Genomic DNA, 27,843 nt, shown 5'->3' with positions numbered 1-27,843 from the left:
GAACCTGCCGCGTCAGCAGGTAAATAAACTGGCCCGGCCCGATAGGGTGCTTACCCTGGCGAGCCGCGTGCCGAACGTTGCCGACCCCTGGATTAAAACAAGAAACAGCTAGCATGTAATCTAGAAGCTCAGATTCTCTTGACTGACTCAGAAGAATACCATTTGCTAGGTACTTCCATTTATATTATGAACAAGCCACTGAATATTCTCCTTCCACCCCCCTCCCCCCAATCCTCTTAATCTCTCAGTGGAAAGTTGTCTGATCTTTTTTTTCATTTAGCTTTTTATTTCTTTCTCCCTTGGGGAACTTTCTTTGTCAATACAGATTTCAGCTTCACTTCATATTTGGAGCTTGGTTATCAGAGGGCTTATCTACATTGGGAAAATGTTGCTCTGTAATTCTCAACTCCTTGTAGAAATAGGCTTTACCAACCCTGCTCTGAGCTGGGCTCAGATACTAATTCTAAGGGCAGGGTTAGACAACATATGGTAAAAACACCCACAATCTGTCTATGCTACAGCATCCAACAATGAAGAGTTACAGGTACACAGTTCCCCATTGTTAGACTTGCCCGTGTTATTTAGTGGTCTGAAAGTGTACTTTGCATATAAACCAAGACATAATGTTAGCTTAGTGCCCTTGTCCCTACCATGACCAATTACAATTAAAATCATATAGCTGGACATAACATTTAACTTCCGTTTTTCCTACAGTGTTGCCTATCACAGTGGTATATCAGCCATGGTTCTTGTTTGTTTATTTAAGAAAAAAAAAATTCAGGGTAACTGAACTGATTGGCACCATGTCCCTGTGGCCGGTTGGCGGTGGGGGCAGAGGGCTCCAAGCACTGCCCTCCGCAGCTCCCATTGGCCGGGAACGGGGAACTGCGGTCAATGGGAGCTTTGGGGGTGGTACCCACGGGGGAGGGCTGCATGCGGCAGAGCTGCCTGCCCCCCCCCCCCCCCCCCCGGAGCTGCTTCTGGACATGTTGGCCACTTCTGGGAGCTGCGCAGTGCCAGGGCAGGCAGGGAACATGTCTTAGCCCTGCTGTGCGCCGCTGCCATCCCGGAGCTGCTAGAGGCAAGCGGGGCCATGCTGGAGCCTGCACCCCGAACCTCTCTTGCACCCTAAACCCCAACTTCCTGCCCTGAGCCCCTAACCCCCTGCAACACCCCTCCTCAACCCCAAGCCCATATAAGTTTTAATGCTGTTTCTCCTCTAGCACTGAAATCCAGTCAATTTAAGCCTTGATAATTGTCACCTCTAGCCTCTTAATTGTGGAGTAGTATCACAATTTGCCAAGGCAGTTGGAGTAATTTAATTGCCTTAAGCAAGATTTTCCCCTTAAATTGTGGATTGTTTACTTTCTGCAGTCTTCCTTGCTGTAGCTCTTGGCATAAAGCAAGACATACAGAACAGTGTTAAAACTCTGTGGAATGTAAAATTAAAATCTTAGTTCTTTATACAGAAACCCATCCCCATGTCATTACAGGGGACTTGAGAAGCATACTTGTGAAAAATTCACATTAAGAAGCCTCTTTAAATATTTTAAAACTATAGATCCATATGATACAATGTTGGTCAAGGTAACTTATATATTTAGACAGTAATTACCATATTTTTGCTAAAGATGCAATCTAGGATACATTATTTAAAACACTTTATAATTATGTTGCAGTAACTACAGCTGAGTGTTTCTATTTTGGACAGATTCGCTTAATTTTGACCAAATAATAGGACTTATGACTTGTATTTAACAAGTCAAGGGGCAGATAATTTCTTCTGGGGCAAAAAATTGAGAACACTTAAGGGATAGGTTTCCCTATCCATTCTGTGAGGCTTTTTCATATTGGTGTAAGTTTATCTCTTAATAAATAAATCCTAATACCAAATTCTTCTCTTTGCTTTGGCAGAGAAAGATGGCAAAGCCTTTCATCCAACATATGAAGAAAAACTTAAACTTGTGGCACTACACAAGCAGGTTCTGTTGGGACCCTACAATCCGGACACTTGCCCTGAAGTTGGATTCTTTGATGTGCTGGGAAATGATAGGAGGTAGTTTGTCTCTTTCATTGGCCTATGCCTCAGACAGTGAGAGAAATGCAGTTAACATAATGTTGGTTCAACAGTAGCAAAACAAATATATTGTACTGTCTGGAAATGCAAATAAGTTGGTGGCAGGGGGAGTTCTTCAGATACATGCATCTGACATCTGAGTTACTAGACAAATATAAGAATAGAATTGTTTAGACTTGAAACCCAGGAATACTCAGCATCCTCTAATTCACGAATCTAATGAGATTTTGGGGGCATTAATTAATCAAAATAGTGACATGTTATAACAGAAGTGGCTTAGATAAATTGTATAGATCTAGCCAGTTGAAGATAATCAGTCATAACATAGAACAGAAGCAAGAGGGGGATAATACATCAAATGCCTGTTTCCAGTTTATCTGAATTTTGGAATCTTCAAAGTATAATGTGAAGTTACAGCTAGGTTTAATGGTGTGTGTTAGAGACTTGCTTGCAATATTTTAACAAAATCCCTTCATAAATGTTACAGCATTAAAAAAAGGGATGTGCAGGAAAAAAAACCTTGTAGGATAGGGAGGAAAAACAGCTATGAAGTCTTCGGATTGAAATATCATCAATTGTAAGAAGAAAAACTGTTTTCTCCAGTTAGTATGAGAGAGACACACTTGGTCCCAAGTCTCTTGTGCACCATAGCTTAAAATGTGACTGTAATTTCAACCTGAGTTCCTTTTGTGTTTATTGGATTGGGAATTGACCACTAACTTGAGAAGATGGTTGTATGTTCTTCTAACATTATATGCTCTTAGGCGTATTATTTTTTGTTTCTCCCAGGAAAGAATGGGCAGCCCTTGGAAACATGTCAAAACAGGAAGCCATGGCAGAATTTGTACAGCTCCTTAATAGGTGTTGTCATCTCTTTTCAACATATGTCACCTCCCATAAAATAGAGAAAGAAGAACAAGAAAAGAAAAGGTGAGGTTGTTGTTTTTTTTTTTTTTGGCCGAGGGGGAGAGGAGGTTTGTGTGGAAGGGAGCTGTCTTCCTCCGTGTGCAGGCAAAGCTACAGTTCGCTTCAATTACAGGCCCTTAGCTTTGACAGTGCTCGGCTCCCAAATTGCCTTGTACCATTCACACTCCTTAAGCCTTTTTACCATTTCAGTGATAAGTGAGTATTTGAAGGAAGAAGGTAAGAAAACTAAACCTCTCTAGAGTGCCTTAGAAGTGCCTGGCTATTATTTCTACTGACATTTGTAATATCTTTGTGAGGAACTGAGTTTGTCTAAAAATAACTTTCCAACTATCTGACACACTGAACAACTAGAATATAAAATAATGAGCAAATGCCTAAAATCTCCTATCCAACCAGTCTCCAACAGGCGGTGGGCATGGGCGGCAGCTGAAACCCCTCTTTGGGGAGGCTAGCCCCCTGGGCCTCCACCCCACCTTACTCCTTCCACCCCCCCTACCTCCCATGGCCAGAGGAGCCCAGGCTGGCCTGAGCCCCAGGCTGGACTGCTGGCCTAGGCATCTCCCTCCACCCCTGCCCGGCTGCCAGCTTCCAAGGAGAGGGGGGTGAGGAGGTTACGCAGCATGTGGTTTTGCAAGGGATGGGGGTGGAGGTGAGGAGGGATGCGGCAGGTGGGGTGTCTCGGCAGGGACCTCCAGAGAGGGGGGTAGTGGAAGGGAGGAGGAGAGGAGGGACAGACTCTCACTAGGCAGTGGGGTCTCGGGGGGGGGGGAAAGGGCGGAGTAGGGAGTGGAAGACGCAGAGCGCAGCAGGGTCCCCCGACCTGTTGGGCAGCAGTTTTATACAGCAGCTCATGTGTTATTAAATAGAATCTGTAGTAGCTTCTAAGTCGTTAACAAACATAGGGGAGGGAGGAGTGGTTGTGGCTGAGCTCAAGTTTCTCGCCATTTAGCTTCAAGTTCTACCAGTTTGCTGACAAAAGTAACTTAGTAGGTTAGAGTGATCATCAAATTATGATTCTAAATTTTACATGTGGCAAATCTGGTGACAGCTGAGTAAAGCTCAGACAATAGAGTCTTTCTTCTCCATATCTTCAGAAAGATGTTACGCCTGTCAAGTTAGAGGGGATGGGGCAATGTGTGGAATACTGAATGCCTTATCATACAAACGAAAAGGAACCCTAAGCCATGTACCCTGTACAGTGAGAGTCATGTAGACATAACCTTTGACTTTGCCGCAGATGACAAAATGGTAAAAGTAACTAAATTTAGGATTGTGGAGATGCTGAAGTGTCATTGAATGGATGTCACAGGAGGGAAGAGGAGGAACAAAGGCGTCGTGAAGAGGAAGAGCGAGAGCGTTTACAAAAGGAAGAAGAGAGACGTAGACGAGAGGAGGAAGAAAGACTGAGACGGGAAGAAGAAGAGAGGCGGCGAATAGAGGAGGAAAGGCTCCGGATGGAACAGCAGAAGTGAGTTGTTGGAATAGACAAAATTTAAGAAAATTGCTACCCGTGCTGTTGGAACAGTTGCCTTTCATTCTGTGCTCGCTTTGGAATAGTTATACCATAAACAAATGCCAAAAGTCTTGGTCAGGAGCAGTCTGTGGGTGGATCAAATATGGCATATGGAGTTCTACAATGAGAACTGCAGCTACGCATCTTACAGAGGTGCAGATTTGCAAACATTGCAGATCCCAGCATGCAGTGCTGCATTTTGAGCAAAATAACTGGGTAGTTTGCCTTAAAAACAAGATTTGGACTATTAAGCATTTAACCCCATGGTAGATGCTTTGCCCTCTTAATTTGACATGGTTGGAGCAGTGACTCTACAGAGAGAATGAAGGCAAAAAAGCAGCTGTGGAAAAGGGTGATTCATTCTGGGCTCTGTAGTTTCATGGGCTGCACCTTATGCAAATTTGCAGCTCTTTGGTTCTTGGCAAGTTGCTAATGCTACCCACAGTTGAGGAAAGTTTGAGTGCCCCTATGAAAAGATTCCTTCAACTGTGATTTGAGGCCCTGACTATACTGAGAATTGAACCCAGTATTGTATAATCATGTTTCTCAATTTTAATTCTGTGCATACGTGCACCAGAATTTTCAAATGTTGCCTAAAATGGCTTGATTTTCAGGGGTGCTGTGTCTGCAGCTCCTGTTTACTTACGTGGAATTTGTGGGTGCTCAATACCTCTAAAAATCAGGTCACTAAAGAGCCAGAACTTTGTGCCCAAGATTAAAATTTGGTCAGATTCTATGATGTAAAGCTTTACCTTTTTTTAAAAAGCCAATATATTTAAAGTTGTGTATTTCATTGTACAAACACATCAAAATCCTGAGAACATGGATCCATCCATCATATACTCAGGGCATAAGAGAATACTAGTTAATTAAAACTTCTTTCCCTCTCTTTGATTAAAAATGTCTAATTTCATAATGCTGCCATGTTCTGTACAAGGTTCTGTGTTTAATATATTTATGACTTGGAAAGGGGAGTGAGTAGTGAGGTAGTAAAATTTGCAGATGTCAGTTATGTAGGTTAGTCAGGACCAGAGCAGACTGAGAGGAGCTTCAGAGAGATCAAAAAAAGCTAGGTGAATGGGCAACATGACAAACAATATTCAGTTTCCATAAATGCAAAGTAATACACGTTTGAGAGAAAAATTTTCAACGCCAGGTCTATGCCACAGGCCTATGTCAATATAAGTACATCGCTCAGGGGTGTGAAAAATCCACACCCTGAGTGACATAGTTATACTGACCGTAATCCCGTGTAGACAACGCTATGTTGATAGGAGAGCTTCTCCCGTAGACGTAGCTTGGGGAGGTAGATTAATTATGGCGAGGGAAGAACATCTTCAATTAAGTACTACAGCTGCGCAGCTGCACCAATGCAGCGTTTTCAGTGTGGACCTGCCCTGACACTTTACAGGGTTCTAAAGTAACTGTCAACTCAACCGCTGTATATGAAGACCTCTGCTCATTGTGCAGCTGTGGTCAAAAAGCAAACAAGATGTTGGGATGCATGAGGAATGGGGTGGTGAATAATAGAGAATATTATAATACCTTTATATAAATCAGTGATACAGCCACATCGCGTATGCTATGGGCAGTACTGGGCACCTATTTCAAAAAGGATAGTCTAGAAGTAGGAGGATTTAGAGAACGGTGATGAGAATGATCAAAGGCCTGGAAAAATCTTTTGTATGAAGAGACTGGGATAGCTCATTTTACAAAGGAGGCAAATAAGGGGGAACATCATAAAAGTGTGTAAAATGATACAGAAAAAGTAGATCAGGAGTTCGTTCTCCCTGTCTCATAACCCAAGAATAAGGTGATTTTCAATAAAATGTAAAGTGGGAAATTCAAAACCAGTAAAAGGAAATATTTGGTTACTTACCATGTAATTAAACTGTGGAACTCATGGCTTCAGGAAATTGATGCAAATAATTTTAAGGGGGCGGGAGAAAGGGATTGAACATGTATATGGATATCAAGAATATCCAGAGGTGTCAAACATTTTGTGGAAGAGATATTAACCTCATCGTTCAGGGTTTAAGCCAGTCTGTAACTATTAGAGATCAGGATGAGAACTAATGGGTTAGGGCAAATTATCCCATGTCTGCCTACTGCCAGGTTCTTTCACCTTTCTCTTGAAGCATCTGGTGCTGGCCACAGTTGGAGACAGGATATTGGACTAAATGTGTCTGATCAAATTCCTATTTAATTCCTGTAGAAAAGGAAGAAAGCTGCAAATCCACTCAGAACTAACCCATGTAATAATCCTAAAGTGTTACCAATTAAGCCTGCTATTGTCTCAGACTGGTCCATCTTGCAGTGTTCTCTGTCCTCCCCTGAATCCGGCCAGTCAGTCATACTTTTCCCTATCTGGTTGAGTACAGGTTGTCCAGGGAATTTGAGGCAGATCTAGTATCGCAATGTATGTTCTCCTTTTGTACAGAATTCTTATCTTCACCACAAAGCATTGACATCAGACGACTTTGACACTCTGTCCTGATGCCTTCTGTGTTGAAGGACTGTTGGGATTGTGTGTGTATACTTGAAGATCAAACCCTTTTTTCTGGCCTCAAAATCTGAAAAATGCAATATTTTGGCTTTTTAGCGCTTCCTTCTGGTTTATCAGACTTCAAATGGTGACTCATGGTGTGCCTTGTGTCTTGATTTAACACTTTAAATGGGGTTTTCAAACATTCAGTAGAAAATAACAAGCTGGCCTCTTGCTAATACTTTTCTCAACTGGCATATTTTAGATGGGAGAAATCTCACTTGCATTATCTCCTGGCTTTGTCCCATCTGTATTAATTAGTTGGCACAAGGAATTGAGTTCACTGTATTTGAGGCCAGTTAAAAATAGTGGACTTGCTGATACCTCCAGCTATTTGTAATCTTCATACTCTGCTCCCGACAATTTAGGCAACAAATAATGGCAGCACTAAACTCCCAGACTGCTGTTCAGTTCCAGCAATATGCAGCCCAGCAGTATCCAGGCAACTATGAACAGCAGCAGATCCTAATTCGCCAGCTTCAAGAACAGCACTATCAACAGTACATGCAGCAGTTGTATCAAGTCCAGCTTGCACAGCAACAGGTATAGTAGAACATTTGACATGTACAGGGTCATTGGTATCCCTGATCCAACCTTTCTACTAGAGGTGCTAATGCACTTTTGTTATCCTAGGTCAAAGAGGGAGTGACTCTTAAAGTTTAAAAAGTGGCGATTGGTTGGCTGACACTGTATCCGATTCAAATACCCGAGCTTCTTTGTTAATCTCTTCCTGTAGTTTTCTAAAACAACCATTGACTAAGAATATTCTAAATAGACAGTTTAACCTTTGACTTGTCTGAAGTGACTTTGCCAATCACTTAATCCTTGTTAGAGTTCTTGGAGGTCAAATGTTAAGCACTGCGCAATAATGTGTGTACTTCAATAGTTTAATGTGCCCATATCAATGTTATCCTGGCTCAGATGGCAACAAATATACATTAAAATGCCGAAATTCTGGAAATGTAAGACATTAGTTCAGACCCATTCATGGGAAAGTCTTTTAAGGAATTAGAAGTCACATCACATCTCTATTGCTAGCCATCTCTTGTTTTTCTTTGCTTTTCATAAAGGCTGGTACCATATAAATCTAATCCCTTGATGAGCATAAATATAAATATATATGCTCTTCCCACCGATTCTATAATCGGTTGGGTTTCCAATTTTTCTTCAGCAATAAACCTTCCTTGCTAAATCCAAAAGACTTCCCCACTGGCTAATTCCAAATGTAACTATAAATTCTTTGAATTATTACATGGTACAATTCTCCCTCTCTTTGGGTGAATTAAATCATTTGCAAAGGGTCCACACACAATCTGTGTACCAATTATGTCCCATTGAGACCTTTTTTGAAGCTGGTAAACTACTTAGCCTTTGTTCTGTGTGCAAAGCATCCTCAGTCTATGCCTTGGAATGCCATTTTTCTGGCTTGCTTTTCCATAGCTGCTCTCTACTTTAGTTCTGTGGGCTTCTTTTGCCCTTAGTCTCAAATTCACACAGATTTGATATTGTAAACCCACAAACTGGCAGGGGATTTAATATAGCCCTCAAGTACTTCTGCTTTTAAAAAGTTGACTAGATTTCAAGATAGACCCTTTCAACTGGCTAAATATTAAAGGCCTGTAAATGTGATAAATTCTGTGCATACCTTTTCTAAAAACAATTTTTTTTGTGAGCAGAATTACTATAGTGATTACTAAAAAGAACGAGGAGTACTTGTGGCACCTTAGAAACTAACAAATTTATTTGAGCACAAGCTTTCATGGACTAAAGCCCACTTCATCATTTCTCCAATTAGGTGTGAAAAAACATTACCACTAGCTGCCTCCAGTCAATTTGAAAATGGTCAACGTTTTCAATTGAAATCGTTTTTCAGCATCTGGATCCAAAATGCCTGACTCCATGTAACTCACTGATTGCAATGGGAGCTGTGTATGGTCGGCACACCTGAAAATCAGGCCACTTGATTTAGATGCTTAACTTTAGGTCCCCAAATTGGAAAAATGTTGGCCTATATTCTGAAATGTTAATAGGTTAAGATGTTTTGATAGTGAAGGAAGAACTCCCAAGACTACTTCCTTGTTTTTACTGAGCTTAGTTTCTCTAACTGTAGGCAGCCTTACAAAACCAGCAGGATGCGGCAGCAGCAGCAGGGGCTTCTATGACTACTATGCCAAAGGTGAATGCAGCTGCCCCAGGAGAAAGTCCATCTATTAACGGACAGGCCAGTGCTCATACAGACAGCCCTGAAAAAGAGCTGGAGGCAGATGCTCTGGAAGAAGCACTAGAGAATGGACCAAAAGGTATGACCAAAACTAGATTCCTTAATTTAAACAAGAAACCAGAGACTTTTGTTAGAGCCTAGTTCTTTGAGCGTTGGTCCCTATGTGTATTCCCCTGTGGGTACACGTGTGCTACATGCACCTGGAGTTGGAGAATTCCTGCAAGCAACATCCATTGGTCTGCGCATGCACCCTTGCTCTCCTCATGCCTCAAACTTCCCATATATCCCATTACAGGTATTGGACTATTCCCAGAACTCTGGGCTTCAAACACTATTTCCTGCCTACATTCTCTCTGTCACTGATGGCCATCATGCTGCCTTCACTGCCTTGGCGAGGCACGCATCGTGGCTAGATGCAATATCTGCCTCTGTCTCTATCTGTACATGTGAGGCGTAGGAGCTCTGCTTAGAAAGCACCTCACGGAGAAGACCACGAGGCCACAATGCCTCCCACAATGAGTTCTGATGCTGGTGTGAGGGAATCCATACCCACAGACCCTTGTCAGCAGGCAGGAAATGCCTAAGAGCAGGTCTTCCTCTAACTGTGCTTCAGCTGACCAATGCATCTCTGCTTAAATTGAGCAAGTCTGCTTATTCAGCCTGTAAGGACTTAGATCATCCTGTGGTCCCAAGATCATGACACTAGAGCCCTGGTTCTATGGGCTTTTTCAGTACCAGACCCCATACCAGTGACACCAATTTCACTGGTACTGTCCAAGCTAAAACATCTACGGGGGGAATTGGGCCAAAACCTAAAAATTATATGCCAAAAAAAACTATGCACACAATATTTTAATATTCTGTATATTTTATTTGTCAAACACAATATAATCACACCAGTTTCAATTATTTTGGTAATTTATTTCAATATACCTGTCAGCAAGTATGTCTGTAATAATACAGACAACGAAAAAGATTCAGGAAATGTTTTTTAACAAATAGATTCCTTTCTAGGCATATTAATACAGAGCTCTGAGTAATAATTCATTTAAACTACAATACAGAACTGTATTTCCTGCACCCCTCAGAAGCAGTGCAAAGGCTTTGGGGAGTCAGGGGTAATGGAGGAATTGAGGGAGAGGGAAGTAATTGCTGGGAAGGAGCCTGGGTGTGAACTTGGAGGGTTGTTTGGTATGGGTGGGAAAAGTATGGAACAGGTTTGGGTTTTTTTTAGGGGGGAGGGGGAAGAGGGATTTTTAGGGAGCTTCCCCCATGCAGACCCTGTCTGACCCCTAGCCTCTCCCATTCAGTCAGGCATATCTGTCCCTGTCCCCATGTGTCACTGTGCCCCCACTCCAGGCACCTCCCTGCCCCAGTCTATTGTCCCTCATTAACCCTTGTCTGGCCCCCCCAGCAGCCCCACACTGTCTCCCCATATTCCCTGTCTCCTGGCCTGGCCCAACAGGCGCTATGAAGAAGTCAGGCTTTCTCTTCCCTACCCGGCTGTTCTAGCGCCACAGCGCCTCTGCTGGGCAAAAGGTGGAATGGCAGCAACTTTCCAGCAGAAGCTTATTTTCTGCATAAATAAATAAATGAATGAATGAATTATAAGTAGCACATGAATTATGCACATGCGTAGTGGTGCAGAATTCCCCGAGGAGTAAACATCAGGATACATCAATTCCAGCAAGGAACACCTGACCAGAGCCTCAACCACTGATGGTACCTTCTTGTCTCACACAGCGCCTCCGTCCTCCAATCCCGTTAGCACTAGCGGATCAGATCCTTCACACCCAGGGAGGGGGCAGAGACTTATACTACACCAGAATATGTTTTTTTGCTCTTCCCACGCCTCAATTTCCCCCATCATCTGGACCTTCTCTCACTAGGGAGATTTTAATTCTACAAGGGGATGTTGGCTATGGCAGAAGTCTGTCCCCTCTTCCATCTATCAATCTGGCTTTTCCTCCATTACAACTGTTAGTATCACTGATGAATCCGTACCCAAATTTCTCTTCCTTGGGAGTATCTGAAACCCCCAGAGGAACCATCACCTCCCCCAAGGAAATCTAGCTCAAGCAAAAAATCCAGAGCTTCCTGATACCAACCTCTACCTCGGCATTTACCTCTGGACTGGTGGTACCCCATGCATTGAGGACCTCTGCAACCCCTTCCTGACCCAGTTTATTGGTCAAACTGGGGAATATGGGACCCAGATGCAGAGCCTGTTTGTCCTGTTAAGCAGTCACTCCACCATTCCCCTCCAAGGGAACATTTAGAGCTTCCTCGTGACCCTATGGAAGAGGAAGATTATGATCTGATTTAATCGGTTCTGCTGGTAATGACAAGATTGTCATCTTCATCTCCTGATGTAGTCATTCCAGTGTCTCCATCCCTTCCAGATGACCAGAAACAGTTCCAAGAATGATTGTGCAGAATGACAAAGGAATTCCTGATCATCTTAGGAGAGGACCAGATCCCTCAAACTCTTGGATATACTGCAAACTACTGGATCTCGTCAAATAGCACTTCTAGTTAATGAACCTGTTAAGCAATCTGGCATGTACCAGCCACATGCACCCCACCCCTACAAAGGCAGAGGAACAATATTTCATTCCAGCCGAGGGAGCCAAATTTCTTTTTACCAATCGCATACCTAACTCTGGTCATCAGGCTGCCGTCGAGAATCTAGATGACAATATTCAAAATCCTTCTGACAAGGAGACTAAATGTCTAGGCTTGTTGGGAAGAAAGGTATTCCCATCCACTAGCCTTCAGTTCAGAATAGTGAAATATCAAGCACTGTTGGTTAAGTATGACTATCTGAACTATTCCAAGTTTACAGACTTTGTGGACGAACTGCCATAGCAAGACAGAGCTTAGTTTCAAGCACTTATTGAAAAAGATATGCTGGTGGCCAGAACCACACATCTATCAGTGGTTGATGCCACAGACACATTATCAAGGTCGATGTTAACAGCCATTATAATGTGCTAGACAGCTTAGGATTTTCCAGGAAGGTGCAAAACGCTGTAGAGGACTTGCCTTTCAACTAAGCCCATTTTTTCAATGAGAAGACAAATAAGTCCTTACTCTGAAGGACTCCAGAGCCACCCTTCACTCCCTGGGAATCTGTACTGTCATGCTGTCTGGAGTGACTCACGAACGTCATGGCAGACACTTCAACTGGTGGTATGTTCTATAATTAGATTTGTCAACCCAGTACCAAATGTGAATTCCCAAAGTACTACAATAGTCTTACAAGTGTCACACAGTCCCATTAGACGCTATCTCGCCACCCAGGCAAGCTGCTGGACTATGTGATAAGTGATGACACCAAAAATCACAGAACCTTCGGGTTAAATCTAGTCCCAAGAGACCCAGTCATTCACCCAAGTTGATTTGCATACCAGCTCTCACACCAAAGACGACAACTGGTATCCAGTTCTAAAGTAAACTAACTAAGAAAGAAATGAAGGTAAGAAAAAGGAATGAGTGTTATTGAAAGGTTAAAGCAGGTAAAAAATACATATACAGGTGAGAGAGTTTACTACGTCTCTGCAACTTTTTGGAATTAGAAACTGCCAGCTTCCCGTAAGCCTTTTAGGGCTACCCAGAGTAACTTTGGGGAATTCCGTCTTCTCATTTCTTTATTCTGCCCTGCTAGAATCCAAACAGTCCAGAGATGAAGAATTCTTCCTTGTGTCCATATGTATAGCTTCTTCTCTCAGAAACCCAGCTGACAGCAACAGTTGTTACACAGGTCCCTTCTTCATGAGAGGTGGGAGGAAGAATGCATTTAGTCGTTGATCCTTGATCTAGCACAATGGCTCACTGGCACTTAATGAACAGGATTTAACATCTTTGTAAGAGACCATTTGCATTACACAAGGTTTCTTTCTTGTTTGATGGGTTACTTAGTTACAGGGCTATAATACAATGCAAATATTTGCTGTTATAGTATAACATAGGGTATCGTTGAGTGAGAACAATACATGCAGTATCCTATAAGCATTTTATAAAATATTAAACACATTCTTATCAACTTAACATCCAATATTTATTTTGATAATGCTAACACACAGGTAAGAAAGACCAGTTTCCAACTATGGATTTAAGTGTTCAGTGAGGCCTTGTCATGAGCTGGCAGTTGGTCTGCCAGGGTCATATATACACCTGCCCCAAAGAGAAAATATCACAGGCAGCCTTGTAAATCTAGACCAGTGACTTAATAGATTTATCCGCGATCTTATGATACTCCTCATAAGAGCCAGAAGATGCAGAAGTCTCATTCATTTCCCTGTACCTCCCATATCTTCAGTACCATCTCAATCCCATCCCCTGGCTAAAAGATATTTTGGATGTCCATTTAAGAACTGCAAACTCAATAATGCCACCACTAACCAGTGCCCACATGTCCTTCAGGAGTTGTTTGGCAGTTTTTCAACAACTGGAGTGCAGTAACAATGGATACATCATCCAGTCTGGCTAAGCAATCAAGTTTATTGTTCTGCTTCCTCTGAAACCGCCTCTTCAGGGATCATTCTTACAAGAGTATTCTCAGGCAGAAAGTGGAGTCCCTTCTCCAACAAGAAGCAATAGAGTAGGTAGCTCTCCAACACCAGGGAAAAGGCTTTTTACTCAGTGTACTTCCTTGTATCCAAAAAGAGAGGGTGATTGGAGACCCTTTCTTGATCTTTACAGTCTCCACCACTTTTTTCATAAACTGAAATTTCACATGGTCACATTGGCATCAATAATCTCATTCCTGGAAAAGGACATTTGATTTACAGCTCTTGATGTGAAGGACACATACTTTATGTGGATGTTCACCCCACCCACAGGCAGTTTCTCAGATTTGTGGTGGGTCCCAACCATTTCCAATATAGGATGCTCCTATTCAGCCTTGCCTGCACCCCAGGGTCTTTACCAAAGTCTTCCTGGTAGTTGCATTTCACTTCATCTGGAATGGCCTCACTGTCTTCCCTTACCTCAATTATTTGCTTCTCGTTGTGAGGACACAAGAGGCCTCATTAATGCTCCAGCACCTATCCTCTTTAGGAGTGAGTGTAAACTTGGAAAAATCTATCCTCCCTCTGACATGCACCATAGACTTTACAGGGGCGACTCTGGATTCAGTCATGGCAAGAGTTTATCTACCAATGGATAGGTTTTGCTCCATGAGTGACCTGATAGACCAGGTTATGCAAAACTCTTGAGCACCACTCAAAACTTGTATTTCCCTCCTGGGGCACATGGCTTCATGCACTTGTTATCCCATTCACCAGACTCTTCTTACATTGCCTACAGGCATGACTCCAAACAGCATGTTCAACCAAACACAACACAAATATCTTAGTGACAATTCCTTCCAGAATACTGTTCAGCCAAAGGGAAGTGTTTTCCCATATGGATACAGGTGAAACACATATATCTGAGTCAGCAGATATTCCCCTTATTTTGAGCTATCGTCTCACCCAAAACTGGGCTCTTGCTCAGTCCTATAAGAGTCTACCTGGCAGCATTCAGTGCATGCCATCCACCCTCAATGGTTATTCAGTGTTCACTCACCCATTGACTAACAGATGCTTGAAAGGCCCAATCAGAACCTTTTCACCAGTAAGGAAGCCTACCCTTCACTGGGACTTGAACCTTGTTTTCGGCACTCTGAAACCACTAGGAAAACCCTTCAAACCACTAGGAACATGTTCCATCTATCACCTATCAATAAAAATTGTGTTCCTTTTGGCCATCATCTCAGCCAGAAGGGTGGGGGAACTCAGAACTCAAAGAACTCCCAGTTCTATACGGTAAGCAACTTATCTGTTGCTTTTTTCTCTCTCTGGTATTGTGGTTGTGGCTCTGTAGTTAGCACTCCCGACTACCATGTCAGAGCTAGATTTGGTTCTTTGGCCCGCTCTCGCCCTTACCCAATCCCTTCTGCTTCGGGAATAAAGGCAGTGTGCTCAGTTCCTATGAAAAAAGATTAATATGCAGCCACTCCAGTACCTAAACTAGGAGAGGGCTGGATGGGTTCCAAAGAGCCTCATCCAGTCCTCTTCGGCTGAAGATAACTGACACAAGACCATAGCGGGAAGGAATGTAAGGTAGAAGTTCTGTTGCAGAGCTTCTTTCTGTATAGGATAGATTGCACAAGTGGGTCTTAAGGGGGAGGGGGGCATATTCTCATGGACACTAGGACCAAGTGCCTAAAGGGAGTGATTCTAAAGGAGTAACTTGTTCTCTCCTTTCTGCCTGCCGCTGCTGCTCTCTGCATGATCCAGATCCATCCTCCTTCCAACCAACCAGACTGCAGCTCCTCGCTGTTCCCTTGGCTCGCAGGGACAGCCCTGTTGTAAGAGTCTGTGGAGCTGGAGGAGGAAAATCAATCCACTACCAGCTTCCCTCCCCCACGCCCCAGTTCTGTTTGTCACTATTCCTGGCCTCATCAGTGGCACTTGCCCACCTTCATCCAAAATCCTTGTAAGATTTGGGCAGGCCCTAGCAAGAAACTGGGGGGTGGGTTTTGGGTCCTATGTGAAAAAAGTGGAGCAGTTCTACTGAGCACATATCAAATAAAACAGCTTGTGTGTTTAGGAGTTACATTTCAAGGATTTGTTTAAAGGGTTTAAGTAACCTTGTGTAGCTGTCATAGAAGCAGTGCCTTTGACTGAAGTAGTAACCCATATTGCTCTGCATTGAAGTGATGTCTTAGGAATGAAATTTTGCCTAAATAAAGGTAGATAGTATTGTCAGTCAGCTTAGATGTGCAAGCAGTTGCAAATCGAATGAAACGCTCAGCCAGACTTAGTTCTAAGGGGCAGATTTGTAATATGTACAGTGTTACAATGCAGGCTTCACGATGTATTGCATGTGAGTTTGCTAGGCTTCTATTAAAAGGGCATTGTCCTGTAGTAGCATGAAAGCTGAATTTAAGAAGCAACCTGGAGACTTGTCCTGCAAAGGCTGCGTGGTGCCATGTCTTACAGAAATGACATGTTATTACATAACATTAAAATAGCTGTATTTTTAGAGGCAAGTCATTCACCTTCCATGCTTTTTCCCTCCTTTTTAGAATCTGTTCCAGTGATAGCAGCTCCATCCATGTGGACACGACCCCAGATAAAAGACTTCAAAGAGAAGATCCGACAGGATGCAGATTCTGTGATCACAGTAGGCCGAGGAGAAGTGGTTACAGTCAGAGTACCGACTCACGAAGAGGGGTCATATCTCTTCTGGGAGTTTGCTACAGACAATTATGACATTGGTTTTGGGGTATATTTTGAATGGACAGACTCCCCTAACACTGCAGTCAGTGTGCATGTCAGCGAATCCAGTGATGATGAGGATGAAGAGGAAGGTATATTTGCTTATTTTATATACGCTTCTAATGATGTCCGTTGGCCATACTCTAATGTAAGGGGGTCTCTCTTTTTTTGTGCGCACGCTCTGCACAGCTGGTGTCCCTCTAAAAATGAAATCTGTCCCTTCCAAATCTTAGTTAATAATTGTTTCAAGTGCCACATATGCCTGGGGCCAGGCTAAGGCAGTCATGGCCCTAGTTACATCCACATGTGTTGGTCCCCACAACCCCTTGGCAGGGGTCACCCATATGGCTTAGGGAGGAATCACTATTACTCCTCCTTCTGGCAAGATAGAGCCTCCCTCCTGTCCAGACCACTGCTCCTGAAGCAGGCTGGGGAAATTCCCAGAGGAGAGAGAAGTGTTCTTACCCACCCAAGCAAAGAGGTCCTGCCACCAACACCCGAACAGAGCTGCAATGGGGGCTGACAGCAAGGGTACCACACAATGCTCAGTGTGTAGAGGGTCTTCCCAGAGCAGTAGGGCTTTGAAAGTTAACACCCCAATGGAATAAATGAGGAGGTTAACACCTCTTTAGAACCATTTCTTCAGGCTGTCTGCAGACACCACTGCCGTGGTTACGCTTGGCTTACATTTCAAGCTATTATTTTGCAACCACAAGGTCTGAAATACAACTTTTTAAAGTGAAAACTTCAATTCTGGCGATTGTTTGACTTCAGGAGCCATGGCTCTGTGCGTGTCTCTCTGTTGTGCTTATGCCTTGGTCCTGTTGTCAGTTTTTATGGTTCTATTTTACTATCTTGTCCTCTTCTCTTTTGGTGTGAAAGACACTCCAAGGGAAACAAAGGTTGCTGCTGTTAAATGCTCAACTGATAAGCTGATTTTTTTTTCTTCTAATGATTAATGATTTCTCTAATCTGGGGGCTGTAACAATAGCACTTCAGTGTTTAAGGAACTTTTTTTTTTTTTTTTAAAATCACTTCTCTCTGAAGTGGTGCTCATGTAGTGGTGCTCATGTAGACTGTGGGAGTTGATGTGCTATGCTCCATCTTGAACAAGGTGCTCAAACATTGCATGCTGGGGTGGAAGGATGATCTTGGTCTTGTGATCAAGGCAAAGGGGAGAGGCCTGGATTCTGTTTCTCATCCTGATACTTTGTCACCTTGAGCAAGTCACTTAACCACTCTCTTGACTTCCTATTCTGTAAAACATATTGTCCTGGATATGGGTATTGAGAGGCAAAATGATTTCTGCACTGAGAGTTCCTTGATAGAAGGGGCTGTAAAGTGCAAAGACTGTAGTGTTGGGCTGATGCTGGGACCTGTGGGGCTGCATCTGCACATTGAAGGTTAAGGGAAATCTTTGTTTTAGGACATGACCTTTAGGCTGTTGAATTTCCTAATATATGACTATGTGGTAGGCAAATCTGGACATCCCTGCTTCTGCTAGATACTAACCCTAACACTTGGTGCTAGCTAGGGTACTAAGATAAGCCACTGCTAAGTGAAACTCTCCTTCATGGAACTTAAAAAAAAAAAATCTTAAACCCAAAAGGTCACAATGCCAAGTGTCAATTTGAGAAGTAACTACACAGTTTGGTGAAAGCATTCTTTGTAATTGATCTTTGGACATTGCTAAAGCTGATGGTTTCCTGCCTTTCCCTATTGGCATTGTGGGCCTTAATGTGCAGTGATTTGAAACCTAGAAAAGGAGCCTTTTGTACATAAAATGTTCACATAGAAATGGAGGTTGGGTGGAGAGGCCCTTTTGAAAACTTCATCTGTAGATGATATGGCATGATTAAAACAGGTGATAGTGCAAGTGAGTTAAAGTAGCCTGATGTGAGGGAGAATGAGAAATACCACTCTTAAAAGTCAGAGATGGAAAAGACTTACTAGGTTGTCTTTCATTCTCCTGTCTCTGATGTATGAGTATTCTTTACTGTCTAGTCTCCAGTGCTTTGTCCAGTATCAGATGACTCAAGCAATGAAATGCCCACTTCCACTATTCTATATGTTGGACCAAAACTCAAGCCATGGTGGTGAAAGTCTCCATATACCTTTAATACTCCCCTAAAGGATGCAATTCCTGCTCTGCTGACATATTTTCCAGGAAGGAAATTAACCTCAATATCCTCTCTTCTAAGGCCTGACGTTGCAATGACCCAGATGGCCAAAGGCTTGGACCCAGGTCCTTTCCTTCAGCCACCGGGGAGTCTGGCATGCCATTGCTGGAGCTTGTGACCCAGCTATCTGTCCTCTGCCACTGAACTGGTAGGCCACCTTTGGGTGTGCTGTATCCTGCCTGCAAAAATTGTGCACAGGGATTTGCTTGCAGGTGCACAACTGCTCTGCATAGAAAAGTGAACAAAATGACCTGTGAATACTTTACAACTGAGTGAACCACATCTGGAAATGCCTCAGGCTATGACCTTAATTCATCCAGCTGTGGTCTAGTCATTAGGCTAGGCCACCCCACTTAATAGGCTGTCCTTCAGCTCGCATGAATAACAGTAGGTCAGGAGTTCAACAGTTAGCTCAGCTAACCTTTATTTTACTGTGCCAACAGTTCTTGAGTCTTTTCATTATGTTCTATTAACTCTGGTCTTGAGCAAAAGCAGGTCTCAAGAAAGGAGTCTGAAATAGCTGGGCTTTGAGATCCTCTGACAAGAAGCTGTAAAACTGCTTATGGTTCAACTCTGAGACGCTGAGCACCAGTTGCCTTCATTGACTTTAATGGAAGCTGTAGTGGCTCAAGACCTTTGGAAATCAGGCCCTGGATCTGTTTATCATTTAACATTAGTGTATTCATAAAGTGCGTGATTGATGAAGAAACCCATGATCAGACTGAACTAAAAGCTGGTTTTCCCCTTCTTAGTAAATATAATGTCACAACAAAGTACCACTCGTTCATTTTTGTAAAATGGATAGAGACTAATTTCCTTGCTTCATTTTAGAAATCTTACCTCAAATCTTCCTCATGAATGCTTAGTCCCTCAGTCTCCCTCCTCCCACCAAAAAAAAAAAAAAAAAAAAGTTCCCAAGTAGTTAAAACATACCTCTTATTTTGTTACTGAAATAACTTTGATTTGTGTCTTCCTGGTCCCTGTTGGACTAGCAAAACAAAAAACAAGCCAAGATTTTTTTTATTTTTTATTTACATAAAGTATATTTAATGACTGATCTTTATTTTTTTCCACTACAGAAAACAGTGAAGAGAAAGCCAAAAAGAATGCCAGCAAGCCTCAGCTAGATGAAATAGTGCCTGTATACAGACGAGACTGTCATGAAGAAGTGTACGCTGGCAGCCACCAGTACCCAGGGAGAGGAGTTTATCTCCTTAAATTTGACAACTCCTACTCATTATGGAGATCAAAAACAGTTTACTACAGAGTTTATTATACTAGATAAAGATGTTGCAGTGTCGGAGGCTGGGGCTGTGCAGAAGACATCATTTTATTCGGAATTTTCTTCAAACATAATGGATCTTTTGAGTCTGTATTTTACCCTGTCTGGTGTATCTATACGGTTTGTGTGTGAACTTTAACATTAGAAGCTGGGATTTTTCTGCTGCACAATTGTAATGAAGATCACGTTGGGCTTAGCACAGGATCTCCCAGCCCTTAATGGCATCAAGAGGTTAGCCAATGAAATCACTGGCTGCCAGTGCTTAGACTAAAGTCACACTAACTGCATATACAAAACCTCCAAACTGTTACTTACACACACAAACACGTAGTGTCTGAACAGTTGTTGGTATGGTGTTGCCTGGTCTGTGTGCTTTGGGAATTTATGGTAATTTGTTATTAGAGGGGGTCTCATCCTTATTGGGCAGAATCAGATACGATTTGCAATGTAGCAAGTCTCTCCCTTAAACTGTATTCAAATGTCAGATTTTTACACCATTAAAACTTGAAACAAGTTGTCTCTCTTCTGTCGTCATGCAAGAGGTAACTTATTCCCTCTCTTAAAACAGTGTAGTGAATAAAAGACGAATGTCATTTGTTTTCAGTAGGGCTGCATAGTCTAGATCAATACAACAGTACTGTAAAAATGGAGCCCCTTGTCTGACTTCAAAATTGGAAGATATAACCTGGATAGCAATTGAAAATATATGTAACTAGTGACACAAAGCAGAATCTGAATGCCCCTTCCACCTACTGCTAGCCCTGGTGGGATTCTGACACTGAACCAGGGGCTGAATAAGTTCTTATCTTGTTTGCTGACTTGCTGTACGGGTAGACTTCAAAGTGAAATCCGTTTTCTGCACAACTCTCAGCTCTTGCTTTGTGTTTTTTTGTAAACCTAAATCTGCACATAGTGCATTTAAACAATTATCTGAATCACTTTGGTGAAGTGTAGGGATTAATGTTGCACTAATATTATGGAAATCACTGCCAGGAACAACCCATTTTAGTTTAATCTGGGGGTACTTGTGTGCAAACCCTCCATGCTTTAATTCTAGTTTGTAATTATGTTTTTCAGAGAAAAGCAGAATGTCCCTGCAGATCCTTAAACATTTTAGCTTTAATCTCTCATGCCATATTTCATAGATACAGTTGAAGCATTTTCATAGTTTGTGCTCTGAAAACAAATAGATGGTTATCTGGTGCATATCTGCAATAACAGTGCACTTTTCTATGGAGCTTTGGTTTGAAGGGATGAGCGGAGGTTCAGTATGGTAAAAGTGAACTGCGCATTCTGCATGGGTAATGCACTTGATTACTGTTGCAGCTTTCTCAAATCACTTATTGCAGTAGGATTTCCATTGATTAGTTGCAGCTTGTACAGTTCCATAACAAATAGGGATGGTGGAGTTTGGGGGGGGGTTTGTTTTGAATATGTGGTTTGTATGTACATGATTCACTTTTTTTCTCATACTAACTGTGGAGAAAAAGCTCCTATAGAATGCTTAACTTGTCTTGGCATTTGGTTCAGCAACACACTACCAGCTTATAGCTCCATAAGATAGTGCTGCTCCATCCAAAACACTTGTAAAATGTTCTGCTCGTGTACATACAGTATATAGGCCATGGAGTTAGAAAGTACCTTGCTTTTTAAAAAAATAACCCTGTATTTAAAAATGTAAAAAATAAAGGCAGGCACTAATATTTCTTCCAGTTTTCGATTTAGATTTTGTCCATACAAAAAAGTTTGACTTTTCTCTAAAAAAAATATATATATATATATATAATTGTTCTTGGGAGCGGTGTATGTCGCTATAAATGGCAGCATTTATGTTGGATGTCAGAGCTTTTCAGTTTCCGAACTTTTTTTATTGCCTCTGGCTGTTTAGTACAGTACAAGTGCGATTTAAAATACCTTGGAATAATATATTTAATCTTAATTAAAATACATTTATCTGTAACCCTGTTGGCTTTTTATTAACTTTACCACTGTAGATGGCTGTTCAAGTAGAACATGGTAAATTTTTTTAAATGCCTTTCCTTTTTATAAAGATTCACAGTATACAGCAACCTTTTCTCCCCTACTCTTCAGTTCTGCTATACTTATACACTGCCCTGCGCATGCTAATGGTTATCAATTAAAAACCACAAGGCTGTGTGGACAGTTTGCTTGAGGATGTGCATTGGAGAAGGTTATTGTCCCTCTGGGGTGGAGATTGTCTGCACATAATGAGTATTTTCATTACCCTGGGAGTGGCTAGGGTGTCCTGTGCTAGACACTGCACCAACCATTCCTGCCTTGAGGTGCTTAAAGTCGCTAGAGACATGGATCTAACAGAGTAAGCAATGTGATGGTGTCAAGTAGCATGTTTGTGCCATAATTTTTTTTTTTTAATGTTAAGTGGAAGTTAATTGAGTGGATTAGGCAAAGGAAGGGAGCATGAAGGGCTCGCAGAGTGCGGTTAAGGTGAGGAGAAACTGCTTTGGGAGGAGGGTATAAAACAAAGCCAGTGTCTCTCCAGTTAAAACTTTTCCCTCCAAGTCCCTGCTCCAGCACCTACTGGGGACTGTACCTGCTTTTTGCCGGTTTGTTTGAGCTCTGGCACTGAAGCCTTGCTGGAACTTCTTTCTGAAGTCAATGTGGGCTATGGGGAAGTACACTGCACACATCCTAGTGCCCATGGGAGGAATGTCACCCCTTCTGGGTGTTGAGACTAGTGGGGGAAGAGATGATTCCAGCTGGGCCTCTTTTCCCTTCCTCCCAAAGCTGCATTACCTGCTCAAGCTGTGTCTGCTCTTGCCAGCTGCTGCCTCCCTCAAAGTTCATGTGCGGACCCTGGCTGAGAGCAAAACAGGAAGGATTTGAGAGTTCTAGTTGCTCCATTGGTTTTGCCAACCCTCCTACTCAGAATTCTCTGGGCAATATTCCCTAGGACGTCCACTAAATGGCAGTGGGACTATGATCTAGGGCTTTGGCCTAGCTGTGAAAGTCATGGCCTTCTGTTATCCCTCTCCCCAGATCCTATCTGTCTTTATACTTGTCCCATCTCTATAGAAAGAGGAAAGCAGTCTAGAGGGGAATGAAAGCTGCTCCCCTACCAAGGGGAGAATGTGCTAGATTGCCTCCACTCTTGTGTACATGGAAGACACAACTCAGCCTAAATCAGTATAGGAGCAAGTCTCTGTGGGTAGGAGGGGCACAGAAATGAAGAAACAAGGTGACTGGAGCTCCCCTTCCAGCTACAAAGAGCAGTGAAGGGTAAGGGGAAAACTTGTGCAGGATGCAGATTTCAGAGTAGCAGCCGTGTTAGTCTGTATCCGCAAAAAGAAGAACAGGAGTACTTGTGGCATCTTAGAGACTAACAAATTTATTAGAGCATAAGCTTTCGTGGACGTGGGCTGTAGTCCACGAAAGCTTATGCTCTAATAAATTTGTTGGTCTCTAAGGTGCCACAAGTACTCCTGTTCTTCTTTGTGCAGGATGGTTGCTCTCCTGCAGAGGGTGCATCTGTATACTGCCTTCAAAGGCCCATGTTTAATCAAGTTTAGATCCCACTTTAGCACATCCAAATCCTTAGGGTGGCACCTCCCAACCCCAGCTCACATGGAGGGTTGTGAGGAGTGACATGAGGGTACCCCAATAGCTGTGGTTCTATACTATAGCCATGCAAGTGCTTCATAGCAGTGACTACCCTCCAGACAGTAACTCCTCACTTAAAGTCGTCCCGGTTAACATTGTTTCGTTGTTACATTGCTGATCAATTAGGGAACATGCTCGTTTAAAAGAGTTGTGTAATGCTCCCTTCTAACGTCATTTGGCAGCTGCCTGTCTACTGCTTGCAGGAAGAGCAGCCCCTATCAGCTCCCTGCTCTCCGTGCAGCAGCTGCCTGCAGTTCAGCTGTGTCCCTCCCCCCCACTGCCATGTGCTGCTCCTGCCCTCTGCCTTGGAGCAGCTCCCCGAGATGACTCCATGGTATGCCAGGGGGAGGGAAAGAAGGGGGGGGGGGCTAATGTCAGGGTGTCCCCCAGCACCCTGCTTACTCCATCTTCCATAGAGCAGGGCCCAGGATGGAGGGAGCTTGCAGCAGCTGTGTCTCAGCAAGCTGATCTAGTTAACAAGGCAGTGTACTTAAGGGAAATGCAAAAATCTCCCTCCATTCCTGCTGCCTTGCAGAGTGAGAGAATTAACCCTTGAGGGCTCAGCCAATTGCTAGTTCATCATTTAGCAGTAAGGGAAATATCCCACTGTCTGACTCCTCCACCTCAACCAAGCTTCACAATCATCATCACTGTGTTCCAGTATTAAATTGTTTGTTTAAAACTTAGTGTGTGTATTTATATATATAAATATAATTAGTCTTTTGTTTGGTGAAAAAAATTTCCCTGGAACTTAACCCCCCTCATTTACATTAATTCTTATGGGGAAACTGGATTTGCTTAACATCATTTTGCTTAAAGTCACATTTTTCAGGAAAATAACTACAATGTTAAGTGAGGAGTTACTGTATTTTTCTTAATTAGTTTGTGCTCTTTTGTCACAGTCCACAGGGGAGAGATCTGATTCTCATGCTGTTCAGTCATAAAATAAACTTAGATCAGCAGAACATATACTAGTAAACAGCATAGTTCATTTGTATTTCTCATCACATCTAGGTGTAGACTAGGTTAATGTGAAAGCCAGATAGTTATGGGGATGAGCCATATATGCTCTTCCCTTCTGTATATGCAAAATAGCTTCCCTACCTGAGTATCATAGTTGTTTTGTAATTTAGGACTATAGTTTGTGAAAGCTTCTTTGGAAATAATGCTTTGTGTGGGGAAAAAACCCTGTAGCTAATTCTTACACAACCCGCTCATATCCTAATGCCAGCAATGGGACTGGTGCAAAGTGAAGTCAGATATTCCAAAATAAGTGACACCAAGGGGTTATACATACTACTTCAGCTAGGGTCAGAGTAATTATTTCAACTGAACTTTACACCATTTATTTTCTCCACTCATCTTGGATAATTAAAACAAAACTTTTCTTTCAGGTGCTAGCACAAGGCTGGAATGTTTGCATTTAGATATTCCCCTTCTAAAGAGTTTGGTTTTCAAACCCTCTGTCCCTTTAATAAAAAAAAAAAAAAAAAAAAAACTCAGTCCAAGCTCCTCATGATTCAGCAATATAAGTTAATGTTTCTACCCCAACATTAGCTTAAAACCTCTCTAAATATGAATTTAGAAGAACTGTTCTAGTATTGAGAAACTTGTCCTAAAATATATATTCCTCCAGCAACTGCTAATGCTTCTTTGTAAATAATTGAACCAAAATTAAAATGGTTTTCTGTATAGTCTGCTACCTGAAGAGATACTTGTGCAAGACACTGCTGTGAATGAGAGGTAAGGTGTTGTTTTTTGTTTGCTTCCTATGAAACAATGTCAAACATACTGAGGGCTAAAAATATATGTAGCTTTGGGGGGGTTAAAATTACATAATGTAAAGCGGAAAACTTCCTCTGTATCTTAGCTGATTGGATTTATTCCTGCTGTGTACAACTTGATCACTGCTCTAGCAGGTACCCAAAGAGAAATATCTGCTTGTAACTACTCCTTTTCAATTGCCTCTTGCATTGTGCACCATGATGCAGTGTGATCCTCTAGCTTACCTTGCTTCTGTATACATGCTCAAGCCTGGTCTACACTAGAAATTTACATGGGATAGCTATGTGTCTCAGGGGTGTGAAAAATCCGCACCCGCGAGATGAAGCTATACTAGGGTTACCGTACATCCGGGGGCTGCTCCCCCAGGAGGTAGACAGGGGGGCTCCAGACCCCAGCAGTGGCGGGGGAGAGCGGCTCGGGGCCACACAAGTGGCCATGTAAAGTTTATCAGCTTGGATGGGACCCCGGCTGGCTCCCCACCCCGCGCCAGCATGTCGCGCCGGCCGCCACAGGCCAGGTAAGGAGCCGGGTCGCCCCCTCCCCCCTCATCCTGGCTCCTCAGCTGAGCCCCCACCCGTCACCCTTCTGGGGGAGTAGCCCCCTTGCCTGCCTGGTGCCCGTACTCACTAGCTGCAGGAACTGGAAGCCGGCCACCACCCCCTCCCTCCAGGCTTGTCCCTCCATTACAGCTGCAAGCCTAGGAGGGAGGAGGAATGCCGCTCAGCTGAGGAGCCGGGGGGAGGGAGGGACTCTGTTCCTTACCTGGCCTGTGGCGGCCGGTGAGACATGCTGGTGCGGGACGGGGACGCTACCCCCCCTACAGGGCAGGGCGAGGAGCCGGCCGGGGTCCCCCCCTCAGCTGATAAACTTTACTAGGGTTACCATACGTCTGAATTTTCCCGGACATGTCCGGCTTTTTGGGCTCCAAATCCCCGTCCGGGGGGAAATCCCAAAAAGCCGGACATGTCCGGGAAAATTGGGACATGCGGGGCCGGGCCGGGGTCTCGGGGGCCGGGCCGGCGGGGCCGGGGGCGGGCCGCGCCTCCTCCCCCCACCCACCCCCTTACCTGCTTCAGGCTTCCCGCGACTCAAATGTTCGCGGGAAGCAGGGGAGGGGGCGGAGTTGGGGCGGGGGCCCTGTGGAGTGTCCTCCTTTCGGAGGCACTAAATATGGTAACCCTAACTTTACATGCCCACTCGCGTGGCCCTGAGCCGCTCTCCCCCGCCGCTGCTGGGGTCCGGAGCCCCGCGCCCCTCGCTCCAGCGGCTCCTTCCCCGTGGGGCGGCAGGACGTGCTGCATGTGTCCGGGGCCCTGGGGGAGGGGCAGCGGCACCTGCAAAACAGCGCTTTTTTTTGCTCTGCTGCCCCCCTTTCCCCCCCCCCNGATGGACTTTAGGGATTAGCGCACACTCCCAGGAAACTGGTTTTTCCCAGACATGTCCGGCTTTTTGGTAATCAAACCCCCGTCCGGGGGAATTGCCAAAAAGCTGAACATGGCCGGTAGGGTGACCAGATATCCCGATTTTATCGGGACTGTCCCGATATTTGCTTGTTTGTCCCAGGAAACTGGGAGTGTGCTGGAGCCCGGGAGCGGAAGCACCCAGCTGGGGGTGCAGCGTCTGGGGGCTGCCCGGCAAACCGTGAAGCCGGTAGCACTCGGGCTTCGGGCAGCCCCTATGCCTCCGGACCCTGTGCCCCCAGCCGGGCACATCCCCTCCCGGGCTTCGGCTGCTATGCTCCTCCCCTGACTCTTTGGCTCTGTTTAAGAGCCGAGCTGCCCAAGCGCTACCGGCTTCGGGCAGCCCCCATGCTTCCGGACCCTGAGCCGCCGGCCGGGCACTTCCCCTCCCAGGCTCCGGGGGCGCAGGGTCCAGAGGCAAGGGGGCTGCCCGAAGCCGGTAGCGCTTGGGCAGCTCGGCTCTTAAACAGAGCCAAAGAGTCAGGGGAGGAGCATAGCAGCCGAAGCCCGGGAGGGGATGTGCCCGGCTGGGGGCACAGGGTCCGGAGGCATAGGGGCTGCCCGAAGCCCGAGTGCTACCGGCTTCACGGTTTGCCGGGCAGCCCCCAGACGCTGCACCCCCAGCTGGGTGCTTCCGCTCCCGGGCTCCAGCACACTCCCAGTTTCCTGGGACAAACAAGCAAATATCGGGACAGTCCCGATAAAATCGGGATATCTGGTCACCCTACCGGCCATGTTCAGCTTTTTGGCAATTCCCCCGGACGGGGGTTTGATTACCAAAAAGCCGGACATGTCTGGGAAAAACCAGTTTCCTGGGAGTGTGCGCTAATCCCTAAAGTCCATCCTTCTGTATAAATTAGTCATTGGGCTGAAGTGGAGCAGCTTCGCTAGGAGAGATTGAGAAATACCCTCTGGCGCCATCATTTTTCATGAGAAAGGGCTGAGC

At 44.1% G+C, this 27,843-nt stretch overlaps 1 protein-coding gene across 1 annotated transcript in view; it reads left to right on the top strand.

Annotated features, from left to right (window-relative positions):
* Positions 1–21,720, top strand: part of ACBD3 (acyl-CoA binding domain containing 3) — a 37,739-nt gene extending 16,019 nt beyond the window's left edge. The window contains exons 2-8 of the mRNA XM_034764703.1: positions 1,915–2,056; positions 2,867–3,007; positions 4,314–4,472; positions 7,431–7,605; positions 9,173–9,362; positions 16,359–16,643; positions 19,811–21,720. Of these exons, the coding sequence (XP_034620594.1) occupies positions 1,915–2,056; positions 2,867–3,007; positions 4,314–4,472; positions 7,431–7,605; positions 9,173–9,362; positions 16,359–16,643; positions 19,811–20,016 (1,298 nt within the window). The 3' untranslated portion in view covers positions 20,017–21,720. The remainder of the gene's footprint in view (positions 1–1,914; positions 2,057–2,866; positions 3,008–4,313; positions 4,473–7,430; positions 7,606–9,172; positions 9,363–16,358; positions 16,644–19,810) is intronic.
* The last annotated feature ends 6,123 nt before the right edge of the window (positions 21,721–27,843 follow it).

This window comes from Trachemys scripta, chromosome 3 (genome assembly GCF_013100865.1).
Source record: "Trachemys scripta elegans isolate TJP31775 chromosome 3, CAS_Tse_1.0, whole genome shotgun sequence".
NCBI classification, from domain to species: Eukaryota; Metazoa; Chordata; order Testudines; family Emydidae; genus Trachemys; species Trachemys scripta.
This window is presented reverse-complemented; position numbering and strand designations above follow the sequence as displayed.